The 24,758-nt window shown below is 38.6% G+C and overlaps 1 protein-coding gene across 1 annotated transcript; it reads left to right on the forward strand.

Moving 5' to 3' along the window:
- Positions 1 to 2,782: 2,782 nt before the first annotated feature.
- Positions 2,783 to 24,055, forward strand: LOC127056810 (transmembrane protein 182-like). The gene is made up of 5 exons (XM_050965111.1): positions 2,783 to 3,016; positions 5,659 to 5,776; positions 8,615 to 8,713; positions 13,481 to 13,618; positions 21,429 to 24,055. The coding sequence occupies exons 1-5, from the start codon at positions 2,864 to 2,866 to the stop codon at positions 21,656 to 21,658; spliced, it is 738 nt and encodes a 245-aa protein (XP_050821068.1). The 5' UTR covers positions 2,783 to 2,863; the 3' UTR covers positions 21,659 to 24,055.
- The last annotated feature ends 703 nt before the right edge of the window (positions 24,056 to 24,758 follow it).

Below are 24,758 nucleotides of genomic sequence, written 5' to 3' on the forward strand. Positions count from 1 at the left end.
AGGTCATTCCCTCCTTTATGTTGTATCTAAAAATAGAGTCAGTCCTGCCTAGAATCTGGGGCAAGTGTACTAGAGAACCAGTGTATCAGAGAACCAGAGAGCACAGCCGCTCCGTGTCAGATCCCACAGAAATGATGAGCTGCATGCCATTCTAGGGGGTGTCCGTGCAACAACTACACCCTTGCTTCCCTTCTCCCCCAACCTTTCTGGGCTACCATTGCAGGGTCCCCCCATTTGTGTGATGAAGTAATAAAGAATTCAGAAATAAGCAACACTGACTTTTTAGTGAGATAAAATGAGGGGGAGGCAACTTCCAGCTGCTATGATAGTCCAGGCAGGACATTAAACGGTGGAGGGGAGAGGAGCGCAGCATCCCACTGCTATGATAATCCAGGCAGTACAGAATCTTTTCTTTAGACATGAAAGGGGGGGGCTGATGGAGTTCAGCCCCCAGTTGCTATGATGAGGATGGTTACCAGCCATTTTGTACCATCTACTGGGAATGACTGGAAGTCATTCCTACCTTTACCCAGGCGCTCCCGGCTGACCTCACCTGAGGCCAGCCAGGAGCACTCACGGGCTGATGACAAGGACGGTTACCAGTCCTACTACACTGTACCGTCTGCCACTGGGGAAGAGAAGGGAGAGGATGCTGCTGTTCATTGCCCCAGCACCATGTCTACCAGCAGCATGCAGTAGACATAGGGTGACATTGAAAAAAGTCAAAAACGATTTTTTTCCCCTCTTCTTTCATGGGGAGGGGAGGAGGAGTAAATTGACGAGATATACCCTGAACCATCCCGGACAACGTGTTTGACCCTACAGGCATTGGGAGCTCAGCCAAGAATGAAAATGCTTTTTGGAGACTGCGGGGATTGTGGGATAGCTGGAGTCCTCAGTCTTCCCTCCCTTCCTCCATGAGTGTCCATTTGATTCTTTGGCTTTCCGTTACGCTTGTCACACAGCACTGTGCTGTGGAATCTGCATCATAGCCTGGAGATTTTTTTTCAAATGCTTTGACATTTCATCTTCTGTAAGCTCTGATAGAACAGATTTGTCTCCCCATACAGCGATCAGATCCAGTATCTCCCTTACGATCCATGCTGGAGCTCTTTTTGGATTTGGGACTGCATCGCCACCCATGCTGATCAGAGCTCCACTCTGGGCAAACAGGAAATGAAATTCAAAAGTTCGCGGGGCCTTTCCTGTCTACCTGGTCAGTGCATCTGAGTTCAGATTGCTTTCCAGAGCGGTCACAGTGGTGCACTGTGGGATACCGCCCGGAGGCCAATACCGTCGATTTGCGGCCACACTAACCCTAATCCGATATGGTAATACCGATTTCAGCGCTACTCCTCTCGTCGGGGAGGAATACAGAAACCCATTTAAAGAGCCCTTTATATCGATATAAAGGGCCTCGTTGTGTGGATGGGTGCAGCGTTAAATCGGTTTAACGCTGCTAAAATCGGTATAAACGCGTAGTGTAGACCAGGCCTAAGAAATCCCCAGATTCTTACTGTGAGTTCAGGTTCTCCTTTAGCACTTAATTTTAATGACTAAATAAACAGATTCACAAATTAATCTGACAGCACAAATTATTTTAAGTATAAAGAAATTGCTTTCTTCTGTATGAAGATGGGAGTTTGTTCTACTACTGAGCATCAGGCAGAAGACTGTGAACTAGTGTTGATATACTCGAAAGATATGATAGCTTGCATTTTTCTCAGTAACATGAATTTCTGTACCTGTACCAGCACTGTTGGCACGTCACAGGAATACTGAAATTGCCATCCTGAAATATTCTCCTAGTCTGGCATCCTGTCCCTGGCAGTAATCTATAACAGATGCTTCAGAAGAAGACAAAAGACATTAGCATCCAAATGAGAATGAACTCTCTATTCATTAAGGATTTCCCCATTTCTGAGGGGACATTTCCCTTCTGGTCCAGTTAGATGTTGGTGGGACAAATTAACACCATAGTTGTACTCCTTTATGCGAGGAAAGTAGAGAAGAGAATGTCTTTTCAAGATCACCTAAAGGGATGGCTCAGTGTTACTAGCTGTCCATTTGCACCTGATTTAAATGTCTATTTATGATTTGACTTAACATGGCATGATTAACTATGCTTGCAACAAGAGGTAGTACTGTACAAGCAGCATCGCCTCTTAAACACAGAGACTTTAAAAGAGATATTAGCCAAATTTTAAATATTGCTTCTTGAATCTCTGCTTTTTTTCATTTGAAACCAAGACTTGTGTTTTATTTTAATGGGAAGGTGAGAGCAGAAGGAAGAAAGGAATAGTTCGGGGATGGTGGACGTGCCACCTTCATACCACAGTTGTGGCAGTGCAGCTAAAGATGTGCTTTAGAAGTGGCTATGAAACTTTCAGCTTTGACTGTGCAGTTCACAGCCTCTCTGCCACACAGACACAGAGGAAATATAAAAATAACCTGTTCACGCAGTAGGTATTACTTGGACAATTTTACGTAATCAATCCATAGAAGCTGCTTGACACCAGTCCAATAACTGTTTTTCATGATAAGCGCTCCGCATTGCTTTTGTAAAATGAACTCCCATATGTTTGTTTGGAAATCTTCATACCTTAGCTCTATAGATAGCTATAATGTTCCTTTAATACAACAGCTGTTTAGTTGTGCCAGCTCATTTGCTTTTATTAGTCCTTTTGCCACTGCAACTCAAATCAGTCATGAAACTCAAACCAGTCATGAAATGATGTTAATCTATGTCCAAAAATAGCAGCCTCTCTGCATACCCCTCCTCTCTGTCTCCCTTTCAAAGGTTGGACATCAGTACTTTCCTTCTTTTCTGAGTTTCAAGCTTACTACCTATTGTTGTTCCACCATGAAGGCTGGAATACCAGCCTTTATAGCAGGAATTCTTGGTGGCATTGGTGTTCTACTGTTTCTCATAGCTTTTGGGACAGATTATTGGCTCCTAGCAACAGAGACCTGTGGAATCTTTGAACCTGAAAATAAAACTCTTCACACTCCAGAGGTAAAAACTAGAAATCTTGTGATATTCTGCAAGTTAAAAAATACACTTTTAAAATACACCTCTACCTCAATATAATGCCGTCCTCAGGAGCCAAAAAATCTTACCACATTATAGGTGAAACCGTGTTGTATCGAACTTGATTTGATCTGCCAGAATGTGCAGCCCTGCACCCCCGGAGTGCTGCTTTACGGCATTATATCCAAATTTGTGTTATATAGGGTGGCATTATAATGGGGTAGAGATGTAACTTGCTATAGAAATGTTTTAAAACCAACATGAATGCTCTAAGTGTTGGTGCTGGTTGTTTTAAGCCAATGGTAATATGTGCTTATTGTATACACATTCGATGTATAAAAACTCAACTCAGCCTTATCTATAAAGTCACAATCTGCATCTCAATAAAGTGTATAATTGTTAAAGACTTCAAGCAAATTATGCATAGGAAGCCATTACAGGAAACGCTTCTGTATTCTGATAGCTATGGAGCAGAAAGTTGAAATGTGAAAATGTAATACATTTGTTTGCTGATACTAGCATTAGCCACTAAAGAGAAACTGTATTATACCGAGCTTCATATAATAAAATTATATTTTATTGCTAACTTCTAATATGGCTCTTTAGAAACCCTGATTTTAGCTGAATTTGCTTATGGTGAAACTGTTCAATAAATGCTATGAAATAACAGCTGGATCAGCTCTCTGATTTTTTAAATTCTTCTTAAATTTTCATGCTGATCAATGTGTGTAGTATTATTAACATTTTTCAGAAATATCCCTCTGTTAGGCAGAATTTCTTTAATGTACAAACCAATTATGTTTGGTTTTTCTGTTGAATGATTCACAATTGGAAAACTTTATGGTGTCAACAATAAGTGTCTTCAGTTCCAGGGTTTCCTAATAAAGTGTAGGTTTTTGGCTGCATCAGCCATATTTCCAAATGACTCTTCATATAGAAAGCAGACATCCCAAAAGAAGTCATCATTGTATAAAACAGCATAATAAAGCTGAAGAGGGCAGAGAGCAAAAGTTTCTCAGGCATAAAAGTCCAGCTCCATTTTGTTTCGCTTAGAAATGAAACATCAACATGAGAGGTTTAAGAATATTTTAAAATGACTCTGTTATCACTAATGTGAAAAAGATTCCGGGCTAGAAGTGTTGCACTGTCTTAAATAAAATAGACATCCCAAACATTCAAGATATGTGATTAGGCCCACTGTTTGTTTGGCATAGGAAACTGGCCGAGGGATCCCGAACGTGCCTGTCGAAGCAGCATTCATTATTGTTTCTGAGGTTATCATTTTTTATTTTAATCAATGGTTTTATACTTTAATTATTGCTCCCTACTCTATGCTCCATGCTATTCGCCCCCATAAACACACCCTCTATCCCTTTTTAAACTGGCAGGCTCTACTTATGTCCATTGAGCGTCTTGATTGTATCTTAGCTATCAACCAGTCATCAAAACTAGCGTTGATTTAACAAGTCAGTAGAGTCACCCTCTTGCACATCATTGCAGTCAAGGCTCATACCTGATCCTGAAAGAAGCAGCTCTTCCAGATGAGCCAAGGGAGTGTGTCTCTGGTCAACCCAATAGGACCTACGTATTGGTATTTGATATGTAAGGACTCCAGGGCTTGGAAAGCTTTTGTGATGTCTCTCTGCTGGACCCCAAGTACCTTTCTCTCCTTTGAAATAAGGGGGGGCTAAACTTGAGAGATGCTGAGTGCCTCAAATCCCATTTAACGCAATATTTTCCAGGAGGTGTTCTGCCCTTCATAGGATCAAGCTTTATAGCAGTAATGTTGATGCTCCACCAAACTGTACTGGATAAAGACAAGCATTTCTAATTACAGCTGTAATTATTTTCCTAACAAGTTAACTCACAGCTTAGACAGTACAGCCCTCCTGACATGACTTGTGTATCATTTTTGCAGAACTTTCATGCGAGTTACAATAAATGAGAAATTGATGCAAATTAATCAAGATAAGTGTGTGTCAGCAGTCATAGCTGAACTCATGAGGAGACTGATATAGACAAAGAGTAACTTCTGTCTGAGATAAACTAAGCACAGCTCCCACTGATTTGACCAGAGAGAGGGGGAGGCCTTTTTCGATCATCCAGTAGAAGGAGTTAATGAGCGGTTTAGAGATGGTAGTAATTTTGATGCATAAAGACTGCAAGATGGGATCTGCACAGGACAAAGAATATCCTTCTTTCTCATGATCTGAAGAAATGTTTTACTTACCAGAAAGTTAGGAAAGCCGCAGATAAAGGCCTGAAGTCAATGGCGCTCTGTATATCCAAGGAGGTCTGTATTAATGGATTCTAATTCAACATGCTAAAATGTTAATCTCGTTTGTAATTTTGACAATGTAACCCCCTCCATCCCAAACCATTCCCTCTAGGGTGAACAGATGTCCCTATTTTATAGGGACAGTCCTGATTTTTGGGTCTTTTTCTTATATAGGCGTCTATTACCCTCCACCCTCCGTCCCAATTTTTCACATTTGCTGTCTGGTCACCCTAACTCCCTCCCTCAAAAAGTGACTTGCCAGTCTTGTAACTAAGCTAATAGTCAAGATGAATTCCATATTATTTGTAGTTAATACAGTTTCATAGGCTTGTGCTTCATTCTCTTGCAGGATGTGGTTTTGAGAGAGGTCAGAAAAGAGATCCTCACTTTTCACCACGAAGGTTTCTTTTGGAGATGCTGGTTCTATGGCGAGGATTATGAGGAGACCATATGGAACTTCTGGTTCAGTGAGTGTTACTGATACATTTTCTAGCTTTGTTTAGAAATATTTTAAGGGTCTGGATCTGATTCAGTGATAGTTTACTATACTGTCCATGTTGCTGTGATTAGGGCTGTGTCAGCCCTTTTATTATAAAGCTCTAATTCTACCAGATTATAATTGAGCTATAAAAATACAATCTGGACTGCAAGTCAGTGAGGCAGGTCTCTCCCAACTGAGAAGCAAGCTGTCTTTACTTTTAATTTATTTTCCACAGGATCTGCGTGGCCATTTTAAAATAGGACAAAACCCAAAGCTATCCCCAAATTCCCCCTGATCAGGACACTTTATCTGTGCTCCATTTAACTCTGAAATTTTTGGTCTCAGATGGTCTTTTACAGTCTTCTAGGAGCATAGAAACTCACCCATTTTCTCCCTTTTTAAATAAAATCTTCTCCAACAGGAACAGAGCTCCCACTCATACCCGTATTGCTCATACCCCTATTCATGTAGTCACCAGAGGGGCTTGCTAGACTAGAACCCTGTGGCTTTCTGCCCTTTTATCTTTACTTTTCTATTAATGTCTTTATCCTATGAGGTGTCCAGTGCCCTCAGTTCTCATTGACTACAATTTGTGGGACACTCCAGCCAATGCAGGAGATGCTAAGCACCAGGTAGGCTCAGACCCATATAAATTTGTGTGTAAATGCAATCAAGACACTTATTTTACAGCATTGTCTATTTCCCTTTTTTCATGGAAACTATGAGAATCAGCGCACCCACTATAAGTAAACACAGATTATAGCAAAATCCATCTTTCTTGGAATTGAAAGTATGCTAATTAGTTGGAAAACAACTTTAAGCAGAATGAAGAAGTCTAATCTTGCAAACCTCAGATTTGCCAGCTGGAATCCAGCTCATCTGATAGCTGTTAGGTGGTCCATGTGCAGTGAATTTGGTGCTCTCAGTAAGACAGGTGTTCACGTATAAAATAACTGCCAACACAGTTGACACTAACTAACACCCTTTGTTGACAGTAGACAAGCTAAACACTGAATGGAACATGAAGACTGAGCTGTCTTTTCTTCCTAGAGGTGGTTGGGTTCACTGGTGTGGCAGTACTTGTACTGCTGATGCCCCAGTTATATCTGCTCTGTAGATAATTAGAGGGCTTCAGTGTCGCAGTCTACCAAAACCGTAGATAAACACTAAAAAGAATTCACTCAGTTTTTGTAAAGCTTTGAAGGACTGTATAAACCTAGGCTTCGAAAGGTCTCCCAGTCATACAGTTAACTGTCATTCACACAGCCACCATTTTCTGTGCCATCTCTCCTAGGAGGGCAAGTCCTCAGGCAGCGATGTCACCAGACCTTAATTTGTGCTGGAGCTCAGCCCCAGGAAATGGCTGAGATGAGCAGTTATGAGGGTTTGACTCCTGGATGGCCTTTTTTCTTGCCGGGCACAGCCCTAGCACTTCTTCTGTCAGTTGTGCAAGGTGCGACCTGCTATGTACAGTGTGTGAGAGGTCATGCTGTGTGCTGGAAGCCATTTTCAGTCCTGGAACCTCTTTCTTTACAAATTAAGGACTGAATGTCACCAAGATCTGCCTATCACTGTTTCTGAGTCAGCAGTATCACTTTCAGGAGTACTGCATTAGGGTGGGGTATGGAACTTTATGGAATAACATCAGAGAAAATGAAACTTTTGGGCATTCAAAGGCTGAGAAGAGTCAACAAAACAGACAACCAACTCTCAGATAGTTGAGTTATTCAGTGTTCATTTGTGCCTGATGTTTCCTAAAGTGGTTAAGTCTCTCTCTAAACTACATGTAGTGGGGTCACCACAAAATGCGATCAAGTCATAGCAAATTTACCATATGAACATAAAGTTAACAGTGCAGCTCTGTCAGGAAACGACGGTTAATTTACTACATGATGATCAACATTTCAGGTGATTCCTACTCTTTGCAAATTACTGTGTATTTTAGGATATGGTTGTCTCCATTATAAAATTAGTATTTGCTAGAGCTGATTGAAAGTTTTCTTACAGAAAGTGTTTCTGTCAAAAAAATGTCCTGAGAAGATTTACTACCCAATTGCATTACATAGGAATCCATGATATAATATAATGTTACATGAAGTAAAATGATGAAATAAATCATCACTTGGAATCCTTTTGATAACACTTTTATTAGATAACTAGCAAATCTGTATTATTTCTTTAGGTATTTATTGTAATAGGATTGATCATGGCAAATTAGTTTGCTGCTATTGTGGATGTAATAATTCAATAAGTATTCCATAATTAATTTAGTATGAACTAATGTCCACCTATTATAACTGTTCCTCTGAGCTGGGGAACATTTAAAAATAAGTGACTAATCATTAATTAATTCATTTAACATTAATTCTATCACCATTAATCACGATAAGCCTCAGTGGTATTAATATTGATGGGACACTACCATTGTAATTGTGCTTTCCTTTCCCACAAATTGGAGATGCTATATGGTAGCTAGCTCTAGTATCCAAACATTTTAATCACTTCTAGACAGAATGGAAAAAAAACTAGACATGGAGAGAATTATTCTAATTTGAACAAATCCATATTCCTATGATTTTGTCTGGCTCAAGTTAATTTTTTGAGGGAATTAAAACTGGCTGTGTAATGTTCTCAAATCCTATTGCATCCTATCTATCTCATTTTGCATTTAGAACATGTTCAACTTATACTTTACTCGTATCCCCTTTAATGCCAATGAGTGTTTGGCAGGTTTTGCAGGATTGGACATTTTATCTGAGTATAAAGGTTGTTATTTGGCATATAATAAAAGTGAAATACTATTTATTCTCCATTTCTTTTTCAGCTAGCCAAGCACATCCCAAGTATTGCATGCATGGCTACCTGTTTCCTATGCCCATTGCTCTTGGACCTTTCCCACATCCTTCCTATGATGCAACCGCAGGTTGGTACTTAACCAGCTGTGTTCACTTCTTCTTTTCACAGGGATCCAATAGAGTACTCAGATGTGTGGATCTGTACTGTAATTACCTCGGTGGCCTTGACCTTGTTTTCTACCAAACTTGCATGGGGGCACAAAAGAAAGGGGGGGCACACTCCCCTTTTCAGAGGCTATATAAGTCCTGGCCACAGCTGCAGCCCCACAATTTAAGGAAGCAAAGGGGGCTGTGCTCCAGATGCTTCCCTCTCAGAGCAATCATATGGAGGGTATGCAGGGAGTAAATGGTGCCAGGACTCCAGCCCCTCAATGCATGCCAGCCAGCACAGCTATCCTACACCCTTCTAATGTATCTAGTAAATTACTTCTCTCCAGTACAACTGTGGCATCTTGGATACACACCCACTAATGCAACAGCCTTACTTGGACTACATGACAAAATCATGATCTACCGCTCCTTTGTGAAGGGTGTTTTCATAGGATCTTACCTCCCTTGCTATTAATCCCTCAACTCTTACCTCCCTTGCTATTAATCCCTCAACTCTACCAGGGATAAACTAACACATCATGGTAGCAAGTATCAGAGGGTAGCCGTGTTAGTCTGGATCTGTAAAAGCAGCAAAGAATCCTGTGGCACCTTATAGACTAACAGAGGTTTTGGAGCATGAGCTTTCGTGGGTGAATACCCACTTCCTCAGATGCATGGCAGACATGCATCTGAGGAAGTGGGTATTCACCCACGAAAGCTCATGCTCCAAAACCTCTGTTAGTCTATAAGGTGCCACAGGATTCTTTGCTGCTTTTACATCATGGTAGGAAGCACACTAGGAACTCACACTTGGAAGGTCACTGGAAACTGTCTGTTGTGCTTTATTAGAAACTCATGATGACAGAGGTGCAACTGAATGCTGTCAACAAAAGAGCAATTTGTTGTTTTGTTGAGACCCCAGAAGCAAACTGCTCACCAACAGGAACCTGTTATAGACCTGGGTCACACTGGTCTCCTTAGAATGAAGGCTCTGAATATAGACTTAGGGCTAGATCATGACCTTATGATCCACCCTGAGTGAGGGGCAGCGGCAGCTGCACTGTACAGGAGCAGACCTGGGAACTGAATTGTGACAGAGCCTGTTCCCCACTTGCTGCCCATCATCTCTTTATGCAGAGCAGTTTTCTCCCCCTTTATGGCAGATGGGGCAATTTCCTGCAATATTCTTGAAAAATCATGTTGAATTAAGTTTAGGTATATCTAGAATCCATCATATTAAATGCAAAGGTTATTTGTTATTGTGAGTACAGGATTATATCTGACTATCTAGGAGAGACGTAGGGTGTGAGCCCTGGGAAGTGTTATGAACTTCAAAGGACTATACTGAACAATGGGCCAGTCAAGAAAGGACTGTTGGACAAAGGGTCAAGTGGTTTGCCTGGGGAATCTCAAGGGGGAGGTGAATGCAAATTCCCCACCTCCAGTTATGCAAAAAAGCAGCTTTTGAAAGCTCCATCTTACCTGTTCATGAAGATCCAAGGTCCAAGCTATATAAAGGCAAGATTAATCTATGTATAAGTGTGCTTGTTCTGAGCTAAGGTTGCTATGAATTTGTAACCACAGAAAACCCCTTTGTGACTCCTACCAGATCCCTTGTGGAGATGGGGGGTGATCTCTTGTTAAGCTGATTGGCAGAAGTGTAAGATTCATTTTTATTGTTTTTAACATGTTTTCTCTGTAATGCTTTTACCTTAAGAATAAATGTGTTTGCTTAGAAATTAGGCTGTTCATAGCTCTGAAGAGAGAGAGCAAAGCACAGAAGCTGGATTAGTTAGGCAGTCTGACATGTTGGGAGTATCACAGTGCAGGCAAGGAACTGTGCAGCCTGGAAAACCCCCAGTTAGAAGAGAGAGAGACATGGGGCTCTGTCCAAGAGAGTTGACAGCTGGGGGAAGCTGGAAGCCTAACAGTGGGTACCCTTGATGGACTATGGAGAGGGATATAGGTGCAGTTGCCCTGAACTGTGACGCCTCCTTTCCCTGCTTTGTTCATCAGCTTACTCCAGCCAGCAAGTAAGTGTGGTGGAACCAAAGTATTCATGCTTCTCTCTGCTCTCCTAACCCCTCCTTGCCCTCTTCCTCCCAGGAAGGAGCATTGGGCAAGTAGCTCCTGCTCTCCCCAGTGCAACTGGATTTATGATCTGAGCAAGGAGTAATGAGAGTTATATTAACCCGTATTCCCCTGCATGGCTGAGTGCTGGTGTGTGCCAGTCTAGCACTGAGTGATTCCCATAATGTCTGACTTAACACTGAATGAACTGTAGTGTTGTTGGGTTGGTTTTATTAAAAGAAAAAGCACTGAACACTATTCTTAAAAGACCTACAATGGCAAAGCAAAATGAGTCAGTTACTAAAATAGAGAAAATCAGTTAAATCAACACATTCAAATTGATTCTCCCCCAGTGTTTTCTGTGGATTTCCATCCTCATATATTTTTGGATTTCGGCAATGAATTAGCTGCTGTTTGGAATTTGAATTTAATTGGTGGCATAGGACATAATTAATCCACTAGTCTTTTTAAAATTAATTGATTTCTTTAAATAGTACACATCCCTCTGCTTTACCTCCTGGGAGCTGGGGCAGGTGTACTGTACAAACAAACATCTTGACCTTTTCCTTAGCCTTTAGCAATAGCGTTTTTTTATGGGGAATTCATTAAAAAAATTTGTCTGTTTTTTTTCTGTGCTGTGTATGATTTCTGCCCTAGGGAGCACATGGCAGTATAAAATGGATATGATGTGTCCGTTGTCAGTAAAGTGAGTAGCACATTTCAGGCTCCATTGTAGACTCTATAAAAACACCATCGAGAGTTAGTTAAGCAGTAGTGTTTTTTTTTCTTTTTTTTCTTACAAGAGACAGTCAGAGTTATCAGTTTCTGAATGATTTTACTAATAAACAGACTAACTTTTCTGAGCTAAATAAAGGGCCCTCAAGCCATCTGTTCCTGTCTGTCAGTCCTTGCTATGAAACAAACCCTTCAGCTGCCTCTTAGGAATCTTTTCTGAGACTGACTTCTGAAAGGCTGTTAAGTTACTTAAAGTGCCATGTGTGAGCAAAAATTTATACAAAGAACTATCTTCCCCTGTAACCCTGTCCCTCAGTCTATCTGAAAGGAACGTGTTACTCACCCCAGGGCCTGTTATATCATGTTGTTATGTAGGAGACATAGTGATAACACTAGAGTGGTGGTATGGGGATGTTCTCTGCATAGATTGTTAGCTAGCCCTGTGTAGTTCTTGCATTCAGTCCTTACTGTGTCCCTGTCTGTAGAATTAGTCTTAATTATATAACCACTCACATCCAGGTTTACAACGCTATTCCTCACCTATAACATCAGGATGTAATAATGCTTATGTACACAAAAGGGTGTTGGGAAGCTAACTTAATTCACTCTAAAATATTTGAGATCTGCAGACAGGAAATGGTAGTTAAGAGTACAGTATTGCTTTCTTTCTTTCAAGTAAGAAAGTGTTTATATGTAAAATATCATAGAGGGGAGGATGCCCAAGGAAAGAATGACTGACTATGGGCCATATCTTAATGAATAGGATGTAACTCAGGGCAGAATTTGGGGTGATGTGTTGTTAAGGTATATACGTGAATCATGGGATTTCTTTAAAGGTTCAAGATTCTTTTACTAAATGGATTCCTTGTCAGACTGGTTTAAAATGAGTAAAATGTGTCTGCTGTATATCATTTTTCTTTCATGCGTGAATCGTGACAGAATTGCCCATTTTCTCCTGCTTAAGTCAAATGGTCATAATTGCTGCTCCATAGACACAGTGCACAAAGTGGAAGATGATAGCATGAGCGGGGTGGATGGCTGAAGAGATTGGCGGTGGGCTATGGAGCCATTTCACCTGTTTGAATCTAGCCTGGCATTGTGGTATTCACTGGAAGTTATTCCCATCAGATGGTGTTCGGTGAAATAAGTTGGTGATCAGGCCTGTTCTTAGTGGAAAAGTGCCCACTGCACAAAAACACTACGGTTGGCACTAACTTGCACTGTTGCTTGAAGTTATAGCAGAAATTCAAGACTCAATGGGTCAAAGAATCTGAATCCCCTCCACTAGTTGTGATCCTTCTGGCTCAAGAGGAAAGGCAAACTAGAGCGCTGAAAAGTTTGCACTGCTGCTTTCTGTGTTTCACCTGCTCTGTGGGTAAATATGACTCAGTTCTCCAGGATCATGAACCTGGCATCTTTAATTATTGCTATGTAAAGGGAGGGGATGGGGAGAGAAAAGAGGAGATGATTCTATGTCTTTGAGTTTAGTTTCCATTTCTTTCTTTCCTACCCCAAGCTTGTTGCTCTCCCAAAAAGCTTGTGCCACATTTTACCCTGGCAATCAAAACCCTTTTGTGCCAGGCCTTCCTGACACACCCATTGGAGTTCTGCTATTCATCCTAGGCCCATTATTTATGGTATGAAGTACATGACAAATAAGCTAAACCTTTACAAGTGCTGGCCATACGCTTTATATCTGAGGACACTAGGGAGTTAGTAACATGCCTGATACAACTCTTCTCAACAAGAACAACTCAATAAGTCTAATAAAATATTTAAAAATTGTTCATAATCCTGATATTCATTACAACAAGGTTATTATTTTTATGGTTGCTGAAACTGGACTTATACGCATCAGTTTCACACAGACTTCTGAAAACTGATCTGATTATGTGGGTTTCCTTTCCTTTCCTATAACTTTATTCTTTCCCATTGTACAGTGTACAGGGGTTTCTGGACTGCATTCATCATACTAGCTGTCGCTGCCAGTCTGGCGGGAGGATTCCTGTTAGTGTGTGGTGTGCCCTTTTTCAATGATAGATTCTATAAAGTAGGAGGTGGATTCCTCATCACATCTGGTAAGCTGCCAAGTCATGGTAATTGGATATACTAGAGTCTGGAATGCTGAAATCAAGTTTCTCTTTGTGTGTGATATATGTGTGTGTGTGTGCGTGTGTGTATGAAAAGGGTAGGAACTCTAATCATGAGGAATGACAGTAGAAAGATATGAGCTCTAGTAAATTATGTATGAAAATTTAAGCACTGACTTTGGAGAAACTGTATTTCCCCTCCACTCTAAAAGATGAATTTTGTTCAATGAAGCTTTAGAAAGATACTGCTTTTCCATAAAAGACTTTACTTTTCAGAAATGCACTTTTTTTCTTCTTGTGTAAGGCTCTGATTTTGTCATGCAATCCACTGAGAAAGACCTCTGAGCTTAGGTGGAATCTATGGCCATTGTATTTTTGCATAGTAATTAGCTAGGCTCCAGTCCTGCAATGCAATCTCCTAATTTGGACCACTGTTGTATATTGCCCTCAACAGTGGACAGAAATAAACATTTATACACTATTAATAAAAATCTACAGTGAAATAAAACTTGAGGGACGCATTTAAATAAAATCTGAAAATCATATAAAGCAGCATCAAGTCAGGAAAATGAACTAGAAACATTCATTTATTCACCCTTCATTGTAACCTTATTAATCACTCCACTGTAGTGTTATTAGCACCTAGAATTACAAGACATTTTTTCTCTTTCTCTTTTGGGGATTGGTGGGATTATTTTGGGGAGATTTCTTGGGATTGGTGAATTTGTTTAACTAAAACAAATCATTGTTTTAAACCTTTGACCAAAAATCATAAACCTTGTAACCAGACAAAAGTTTGGTTAACTTTTCTTTATATATATGACACTCTTTGTGGGATCAGGGAAAACCAATGGAATTGTCTTAATTTTTTTAAGACCCTAATTCATTAAAACACTTAAGCACATGCATAATTTGAAGGGTGCAAGTAACCATTTGAAGTCTTTGGGAAATACTCTGTGAAATAGGCCACTATTTCAAAAAAAGTTGAAAAGATTTTAAAGGAAGTAAAATTCTGTACTTAAAAAAGAAGAATAAAACCAACTCACTACATTTCACTGTTGGTGTTTTATTTTAATCTTTAGCTGACAACTTTCTCATTAAAAACCAGGGCATAGAATTTCAAAGTTCTTAAAAAACCTGATTGTGCACCACATAACCAAAGATATTTCTATTAAATAAAATTTGTGCTATTGTTGTCTTGATTTAAGCAGCAGTCGTTATTATTACCTATCATTAGACTAAACCAGTTCCTTGGGAGCTGGCCTAGGTAAGCAGATTTCTTGTTAAGCGATTTATCACTATATTTTTTATGCAAACGAGAACTGAAAGAAGGGACAACTTTGTAAAAGTGATCATTCTTGTGACATTTCCAGCAAGAGATTCATCAGATGATTTTTGATAAACATCCAAATGTCTGGATTAGTACTGAAATGAAGTCTCTAAAATATTTGGAACGCATTGCTTAGTAGTTATTTTCTTTGTTTCCATAAAATATAACCTGTTCTGAAAATATCTCGGTTCTTGACTCTCTATCGTTTGGATGGCAGGATTTGGTCTGATGGTACAACAGGAAGCTGGCATTGCCTTCTGCTAGTGACCTGAAGCTCAATTTTAATTAACCTTCTTCACAAAATGCTCTGTCTTCTCAGAAGTGTGGAAACATTTGTAATTTATAGAGAGGAGTGTAGTCTAGTGATTAGATTTTGAGATTAGAAATCAGGACTCCTCAGTTCTACTCCTGCCTCTGCCACTGATTCACTGTGTTCTAAGGAAAGTCATTATTTAATCCTTAACCTCTGTGTGCTTCAGTTTACTCTGATAAGACTTCCCTACCTCAGAGGTATGTTAGGAGGCTTAGTTAATGCTCGTAAAGCAATGTGAGATTCTTTCCTGGAAGACTCCTAATCTAACATAGATGTAAATATACTGCAAAGCACTTTTTTTTTAAAAATCAGATGTTTCTAAATTTCTCTTGGAAAGCAGACATTTTACCATGTTCATTTATTATTTATTTAGATTGACAGGACCATAAGGGGTGACTGTCTCACACTCTAGATACCCCTAACAACTACTGGTAATTAAAAATGCAATCTATACCATCAGTATCACCTATAGAACTGAAAGCTATACTTTAAAACGCACACTGTAGGAAAGAGAACCTAAAGGTTGGTTGTTTTCCTTGAGGGCAGTACTGGCTCTGAAGATGAAGCCCCATCTCTAAATGATTCCATTGGCACCAGCAGATTGTGTCTCTCTACCCTGCAGGAGAAATTCAGTGTTTCACGGTGAAGTTTTTATCATCTCATTGGATTCCTTGGGTTTGCTTTCCAAGAAATGGCTCTCATTATTCACTGTACTTTCAGAGGATGAGTCTGATAGCCTGCCAGCTACCATAACAAATCTTGTGCTCTGTGGGTGGTATTCTTGAGAGTGCTTTCAGAAGAACCAGCTCATTTTGCTTGATTTATTCTGAAAGATAACTCAGAAGATAGAACCAGAAACTGTTTGACATTTATTGTTAGTTTCATTTGTAGATCTTCCCCCCACCCCTAGTTTAACAGTTGACCTTGCCAACCTGCTTCCAAAAATGACTCAACCACACAAGCAGCTAACCAGGATATCATCTTTCTTTCTCATGCATCTGACGAAGTGGGTATTCACCCACGGAAGCTCATGCTCCAATATGTCTGTTAGTCTATAAGGTGCCAAAGGACTCTTTGCTGATCTTTCTTTCTAGAATCTGACATGCTGTCAATAGCTTAAAGGCATCCTATGGGAAGAAAGACACTAAACAATGGCTAGTTTTCACTTGTTTCAGTAGTCAGACAATTATGTACTTAATTATAATTACTGTGTCACCACTAGGGCTGAGTGAATACTGCAAAATATTTTGTGAAAACATAGTTTGTATTTTGAAATAAATTCACGTTGACTGTATTTGTGCCCCATTCTCTTTCAGTTCTCATGGATAATTTAGCAAGCAAGTTTAATGGTAAGAACGTATGGGTCTGATACAAAGCCACTGAAGTCAATGGGAGGCTTTCCATTGACTCTAGTGGCCTTTGGATCAGGCTCCAAAATGGTAGGGTTAAGAGAACACTTGACCTGTTACCCATGTGCTGAGTTGAGGAGAGGCAGGGAAGGGATTGTTGGGGGAATAGCAAAAACCTGTTGCAGGCAATAGAGCTGTGAGACCTTCTCAAAGAAAAGGTCAAGAATACTTGATAATGGAAAGTGTTAGGCAACCTAAATATAGGGGTTGGTACCAACTCCTCCATAACAAAACACACAAATACACAATAATCCAATACGTTTATATTTTTTGCTCAGCCATTCAGAACAGAATGTTACTATACAGGGTTCCAAATATTGTTGTGTGATTCCAGCCTGTTACATTTTTACACAAACGAGCTGACTATTTTAAAAGTGGAACATTTCTAATAACAACTCTGCAATTGAGAGGAATCATTCCAATGTTATAAGGTAATTCTACTGTGAGCAGGATGTCTGAGGTTTTGTGTGTGTGTTTGTATTAATCTGTTCTGTAATACTAGCTTATTGCAAAATCAAAGACGAACTCTATGCCAATCTTATGGCTGGAATTCTTTGTAGTTTATATTCTAATTCCTTTTTTCCAAAACGAGAGCTCCACATTCAGCAATCACCAGGTATTTTGTATATAATGCATGTACTGTGTAAGACAGGTGAAAGTCAGCAGTCCATTTTCTTACCATAACATTCTTTAAGAAACTAGTAGTCTAGAAGGTGAATGAGACACTGATAGTTAAAGTTCAGTTTTCCTATAACTAGCAGATGGTATGAAAACTCTTTAGTTTCCAAGGAATAAGAGTTAGAGATTGAGTTCTTTCATCTGTCCCTACAGTTAGCTGCTAGAAAGGTGTCACAAGCATATAAAACAAGAAAAAGAAAGAGACAGATTTAGACTTCAATTTACTCACAAAGTGCTACCATTCCTTTAGAGTGGGAAGACACAGAGTCAGGGGTTAGTTGTCTTGCAGTTAGCCCCCAGCTGGTGTCATCAGGGTATGAAGGAGAAAGATTTAATGCCACAAGTTCAATTTTCTTGCAATTAGCCACTCCCCAGAAGATGCCATTGACCTCATCAGCGCTGCGACTGAGTTTCACAGTTAATTTTTTCCATACCAGCCTAATGAATAAAGGCAGAGGGAGAAAAAGAAAGAGATCACTCTGCTAATTTTCTAGCCAGCAGAAACCACAGAGCTATTAAGAGGAGTATATGGACTGTCTCATTTGACATGCCTGTCGCTTATACTTACCAGAATCCAACACACAGCAGCAGAGGCAACACTGCTGCATGTGTAAGCAGAAAGCTTGTCTGGTTTAGTAATCTCTTACCACTGCATTCTGCCATCTTGTCCCCACATTCTAAATACTGTATTAACGAAAATCCTAACTGCAGCAAAACAATCCCCAATCCTTAACTTGACCCCCAAATGGCTCTTTTGCTCACTCCAGTACATAGCCAGGCTTCTCGTTTCATCTTTATTATGCAAGTGGCAAATAGCGTTTTACAGGCACTTGCGTAAATGTCAAGGGTCTAAGGGTCTGATCAATTTTTATTCATCCCCTTTTGATTTCTGCAGTTAAAATCTTAGGACTTCAATGTCCCAGTGACCTTTCTGTTCCTTCGGATGCATCCTGAGGCAGGGCTGTTAACTCCAGCTTCAGTTCTCTGCACTTCCTCTTCTGTTTCCCTGTTCCATTTGTCCTCTTCATGTTGTCTTCTCATTACTGTGACTGTGTAAATCCTAGGGACTCTTCTCCACCTCATTTCTAGTTATTCTGACAGAGAAATTGCTTAATTTGACTCTCTTTTTTTGTCATGTTCCAAGAATATGAAATTGTTCTTAATTTAGATTCCATTGTTACTCTGGTGCCATCATCTCCAATACTTTGTTTAATAACGAATCCTGAAGTGTGAAGAGCTAGTGCTTTTTCTAGTGAGGACTAGGAAGACATTTTCCTATTCAGCACTCTGGGAACCTGAATGTTGGATGTCATTCCTCTTCACTGGCCTCTCATGCTTTCCTTTGTTGGTTATCCAGTCATCATCCAATGATAGTTATTTTCTTTCATCTTTATAGTGAAGGTATGAAATTTTCTTCAGAATATGTATATATATATTAAAAGAGAGTAGATACAAACTAGCTCTAAATATGGATGTTAGCATATCACTGTCCCACACCCCACAGGAATATATTTTTTTATTTAGGGCTATTAAGGTAGATATTGTATTTTAATAAGATATGAATTGATTTTAAGAAGGATGCTTACTGAGGTTCAGTTACTATTCAATTAATTTAATTTTAAATTACATTAACAATAAAGACTTAATTACATTCTTATCAATATATTGTATTTTGTGAAGAAAGTGTGACTATTAATTTATACATACAGCAATTTCCTTATAGCAAGATAATTGGTATTTTAAGCATATAACTGTCATATTCCATGTAAATTACTTATTTGCGATGCTTAATTTAAAGTGCTACCAAAAATTCTAATGAACATATGGGTATTAGAACAGATAGCATTTAACTCCTTGACAGCCAGTCCCAGTAGGCATAGGGCCTTTCCTTATAAGTCTAAAACGTTAGAAAAATATAGCACTCCCCCAGTATGTTCATAGGTTATAATTCTAAGGTAGTGGAGAGATGCTCTGCAATTTTAAAAAAAGTAAGATAAATCTAACAACTTAGCATTCATTCATACATACACACACATTTTGTATATAACACAGTGTGACTTAGCTGAAGATTATTTTGAATCCTATATATCTTCATATAGACCTTCTGTTAGGCTTTGATGCAGGAAAGCACTGAAGCATAATCTGACTCATTACATTTCTTTATGAAATGCTAACTATCATTGGCTTTACCATTGAAAAGACATCTCTTACCTACTGTTAGAATACAACAGTATTTGAGGTGATGTAGGTTATTTCAAATCTGTGGTATTTTACAAAACTCTGTGTGATAATGTTGACTGTCTAATGGGGACCACTGCACTAATTGTAACATAATAAATAATATGTTTCCATGATATTTTGGAGCATGACACGGCCCTGGGCTAAACTAGAGTTTTGTGATAGGGGAAGGGTCTCCTCTTTTTCAAATAATCCACCTACATGGGCCATATTTTGGAATCTTAAGTCTCCATCTTTTGAATTTGGGGAAGGAAGTTTCTGATTAGGATACCTGGATGTGAACCCATTCTGGGTTGGATCCAGATCTGGTAGGCAACTATTCTCCAGTTCTGTTTCAGATGCAGCTGGAATCTCATGAAACACCTGACCTGGTGGTGTTTTCTCCATTTATGAATGTGGAAAGCTAATGAGATCACTAGGTCTCATCTGACATTTTGAGCCAAAGTATTTTAAAAACACCTTGCAAGATTTTTGTGGCAACAAATAGGAGCACAATTTCAAAATCTTCTCCTGATGTGGCACTGAAGCTGAATACTACCTTTACCCAATATTCAGATCTGACTGTAATCTCAGTTCATTTCTGGCATGTGGCTGGGGGGGAGTCTTATCAATGTATTGCTTGAGAATACAGGTGATACTCTCCTAAAACTGTACCATCTCCCAAGAATTCCTACCTTCATAGACATTTCTAGCTGTGGTGTAAATTACTTATTTATTATTATTATTAAACAATCTACCTGAGATTATGTAGAGGGCTTTACTTGACTTTTCTACATTCTTAAATTGTATTTCATAGTGAAATATTATCTTCTAGGCCCAGTGTCATGTGGGTTTTTTTTGATACTTTGTTCCAATGCTTAAGAAAACATCATACAAGATGAAAAAAGGCAGTTCACCAGAGCTCGCAGCAGCCACTGCACTTGGTCTATTCATCATGGATTCTGTTTTCTCTGTCTGACCACGGAAGTAATTATAGAGCAATGTTAAGCAAGATTATTCTCACCATCAGCACATTCATATCCCCAAATTTTTGCATTTTTTGTGGAAAGCAGAGCCAATTCTGTCTGGAATGTCTGATTTGTTCTTTTCGAGAAGATAAAAAGAAGTTTTTGTTTTCATCTTGGCTCATGTTTCTTCTACTCTTGCCAGGCAAAAAAGGCTCTGATGAAAATGGAAATGTTACACATTTTTCCAAATTTGGATCAAATATTGAAAAATTTATCCATTTTTCAAAATTAACATGGCTTTAGATTCTGTTCCCACTGAAATCAATGGGAACCTTGCAATGTCAATGAGTGAACCAAAATGGGAAGACCATATTAAGCATCACTTGTAAAGACGCACTGCACAGAGGCGAATTTCATCCTGTGAGAGTAGGCTGAGACCCCACACAGTGCCATCCAAGGGGTAATTTTCTAAATAATATCCAGCACTAGACTCTAATATAAGGAAGCCAAAAAGTGTGGCTTGAATGACCAAAACTGAATGGTGAGTGTGGTTTTATGTAAATATTCCATTGATTCAGTGTAAAAATTTTTTTGGGAATTTATATTTATTATAAAATGTAATCGGATGTTATAATTATAAATAATCTTATATAAAATTCTGCACTGTTTTAAAGAAAAGAAACTCTTTACGAAGCTTGCTGCATGATTTGAAAAGCTCAAATGCCAGTTTTTCATATTCTCTGTTCAGTGAATGACAAGCAGCTTTAAAAACAAACACTGACCTATCGCCAGTACAGATTCATAGACAATATTTTGTTAATTTTATTAATGATTTCATATGCTGATCATACTTTGAAAATAATCAAACTCTGTGTCTTTTCAGGAGGCTTATTTTTCCTGCTCATATTTCTCTTTGTGATGTGGAAGGAGTTTGCAGCTGATCTCCAGAAATACATACTTCTGGAAAGAAGTGAAAAATGCATGGACGATGTCCCTGTAAATGTGTATTATGGATGGTCATTTATGTTTGCTGCAGCTGGGATTCCCTTGGTTTTACTTTCTGGACTTCTCTTTTATCTCGTAGGCCGAAGCATTCTGCCGGCCGTGGAGTAAACAAGCTATGTGACTGAAAAACCTCTGAGAAGATCTTTGAAATCACCTGAAAATGAGGACATAATTGTTTGGGGGACTAGACAAATTTTGTAGCTTAGATGCTTAATCAATGTTAAATGATGCTAAGGAACACTGGAAATATAAACCCAGTCATTTCAAATAGAGCTGATTCTGAACCAAAAAACCCCAGGGCCAAAATATCCAAGTAGCTTTCCCGGCCTTATCATGGGAAAGACCAAAGGTCCAGATACAAACATGTAGATCTGTAAAAACATAAATGTTCAGATTCAGACCCAAATTTTGCAGCTCTGGTTCAATTCTCACTTCAAAATCAATGTAATACTCTTCATTTTATGATAGACTGGGCATATCTAAAACCTGGTTGTGGACTTCAATATTTATAAATATTCAGAGGGATAGGGATAGTATGTTGAAATTTCTAGCACCCTCATTTCTTGTTAAATGTAATCAAATCTGGCTGTGATGTCTATTTCTGAAAACCAATTAGGATGATTTTTTGAGCGAGCAAGTTCTCACTGACATTAAAGGACAACTATTACATGACTTTTAAATACAACAGGAAAATGATTTGTAAGGAGGTACAAGAATTTTTTGGCACCTTTAAGGTCTCAGATCTGCATATATAAATGCACATGCCTAACTTTAAATATGTGAACAGCCGTCCACCAGTTACATGCATAATAAAACATATGATTACTATCATTTATCAGTTATTTACAGTATTACCCACTGTGTGCGTGGTGTTTTCCAAACACTCAAGAAATATTGTCGTTGTGAAGAGTTCACAGTCCCAGGACGGAGAAGTAGACAGAATTTAAAGAAATGGGAATGAGCACAACAATATTACTATTAGTGTTTGTTTGTTTCAGTAGTGCCTTGAGACCAACTGAGAACAGGCTCCCATTGTGCTAGGCACTGTATGAACACAGAATAAGAAATGGTCCCAAATAAGCAGATAAAAGATTTATGTGTCTGGATTTACTCAAGAGCATAAGATTTGCCGGTTAGTTACAGTAAAACATGCTAATTTGAATGCACTGTATACAAGACAATTGAGATCCAAAAGGCAAACTAGTTTCTATTTGTACTATACATGAGGACTTGTAAAAATATTGGAGTAATGACAAGATTTCATGCTGTCACTATGAGTTTTGGGTTTGATCTCAATGCTTTGAAGTCATTTTTGCTAGACCCTTGCTTGTTTTAACAATTTGTATAACTTTTGAATCAAACTTACAAAATGATGTGCTGAATCAATGAATGCCATTATTTGTACTAAACATATATCTTTAAGCTATATGCCAAGCTATTGACAATATGTAGTTAATTAATAATGTCGTGTAAATCTATTGCAGAATGCAGTGAAAATTGTTGGAGGTATAAATTATTTATTATTATTCTTCCTAAAATATTATGAAAGTCACACGAGCAAGTTCTAATTACTCATTTACAAAATCCATGGTATGTATAGAATGATCATTTGTAATTCCAATGTAAAAAATAATGAACAACAGACTTGGTTTGTAGTTCTCGCTTAAGTAAAACTCTCATTGATCCCCATTAATGGGAGCTTTGTTTGAATAAGGATGGATATAAACAATGTCTCTTATACTACTCCAGCAAATAGATATTTCATGACATTTAGAAATACACAGATATTTAAATGTTTTGTTTGTCAATTTTAAAGGTTTTTTTAATTATATCCATTCGAGTTATGCTTGTGCCCCATCCGGTTCTTCAGGTGATAATTTCTCACTATAAATTGTCTCTCTTTGGATAATTTTTGTCATTTAATTATCTATTCAATGTGAAGCTGAACACTTATGGCCACAAAGAATAAAAGTATGTAATCTGGGAGCAGAAGAGGTCAAGATTTACAGTCACTTGCCTTTTGCTGATCCCATAAAACCATCCAAGCATGCAGAAATGATGAGCCCATAAGAGACACCAGGGCAGAAGTAGGAGAATGCAGCAAGAAATCCATCAGACTTATTGATATCTATGAAATGAAGGATCCCTGAAGTTGTGAATAGAGAAGTGAATTTTATAATATAGAATGAAATATTTATTAACTTTCTCCATCTGTTCTTTAAAAAATTTAGTTTAATGTCATCAAGGCATTTATGGAATACATTTAGTTTAATCACGCATTCATGCCTTGGGGAGAAACCGTCCCTTGGAGACCTACTCATTCTGGATCAGTCTAGAACAACAATGGTTTAAAACTCAATCATTCTTTTAGAAAAAACATGACTTAGACTCATGTCACAATAGCTGGAGTTTTAAAACTTTTTGTATTGCAGGCATTGTGAATCATGAAGCCACAGCAATAGATGCTATATACACTAGAGTATCACAATAAAATAATGCATTAAATCCTATGTTAAAATACATCATTAATGGCTGGCTTATATGTTGACCAAATATGTCATTCTTTTGAGCTACAGAAAAGATTAGTTTATTTCTCAGCTCTTGTGTTGCCTAAGCGCAAGATAAGTTGTCTGGACAAAATTGTCCTTCTGAGGAATCGTTTCTTCTGAAGAGGAATTTTCAGAGAACCTCATGGGCTCAGCGACATAGTTTGGAAATTATAGGTGCCTCAATCTCCTTTATCTGTTGGGTTTGAAGGTGGTTGATGAAAAGCTTAAGTAGTGTAGTGACAAGATTATGGATTTGATTCTGATCTGATATGCACCAGTGCAATTCCAGTGAAATCAATGGACTGTATAAAACTGGTATAATTGGATCAGAATCAGGCCTAATAAATACATTTTCAAAAATGCATAATTAAACTGGTGATTTCATATCACTCTAATGAATTTTAGTCAAGGTTCTCTTCAAGGATGCTTTTCTCACATTAGCATTTGACATTAGTAAGCAATGAATAATTCCATTTTTTCTTTCTAACATCTGGGATATTTCCTGCTTTATTTGCTAGTCACTCAACAGTCTGCAGGAAATATTAATGAGTCCTAAGTGTTCAAATACAGGCCTTATTGATCATAGTCAGGAGGCAAGGTTACATCTGAGAGGTTGTAAGCGTTCCGATTAAGAGGCTTGTTTTGGGGGAAATGAAAGG

Source organism: Gopherus flavomarginatus, chromosome 8 (assembly GCF_025201925.1).
Source record: "Gopherus flavomarginatus isolate rGopFla2 chromosome 8, rGopFla2.mat.asm, whole genome shotgun sequence".
In the NCBI taxonomy this organism is placed as follows: domain Eukaryota; kingdom Metazoa; phylum Chordata; order Testudines; family Testudinidae; genus Gopherus; species Gopherus flavomarginatus.

Excerpts from the sequence above, each read along its gene's own strand:
- LOC127056810 (XM_050965111.1), top strand. The coding sequence starts at position 2,864 with ATGAAGGCTGGAATACCAGCCTTTATAGCAGGAATTCTTGGTGGCATT. Across the intron at positions 3,017-5,658 it reads AAACTCTTCACACTCCAGAG|GATGTGGTTTTGAGAGAGGT; the intron begins GTAAAAACTAGA and ends ATTCTCTTGCAG. Across the intron at positions 13,619-21,428 it reads TGGATTCCTCATCACATCTG|GAGGCTTATTTTTCCTGCTC; the intron begins GTAAGCTGCCAA and ends GTGTCTTTTCAG.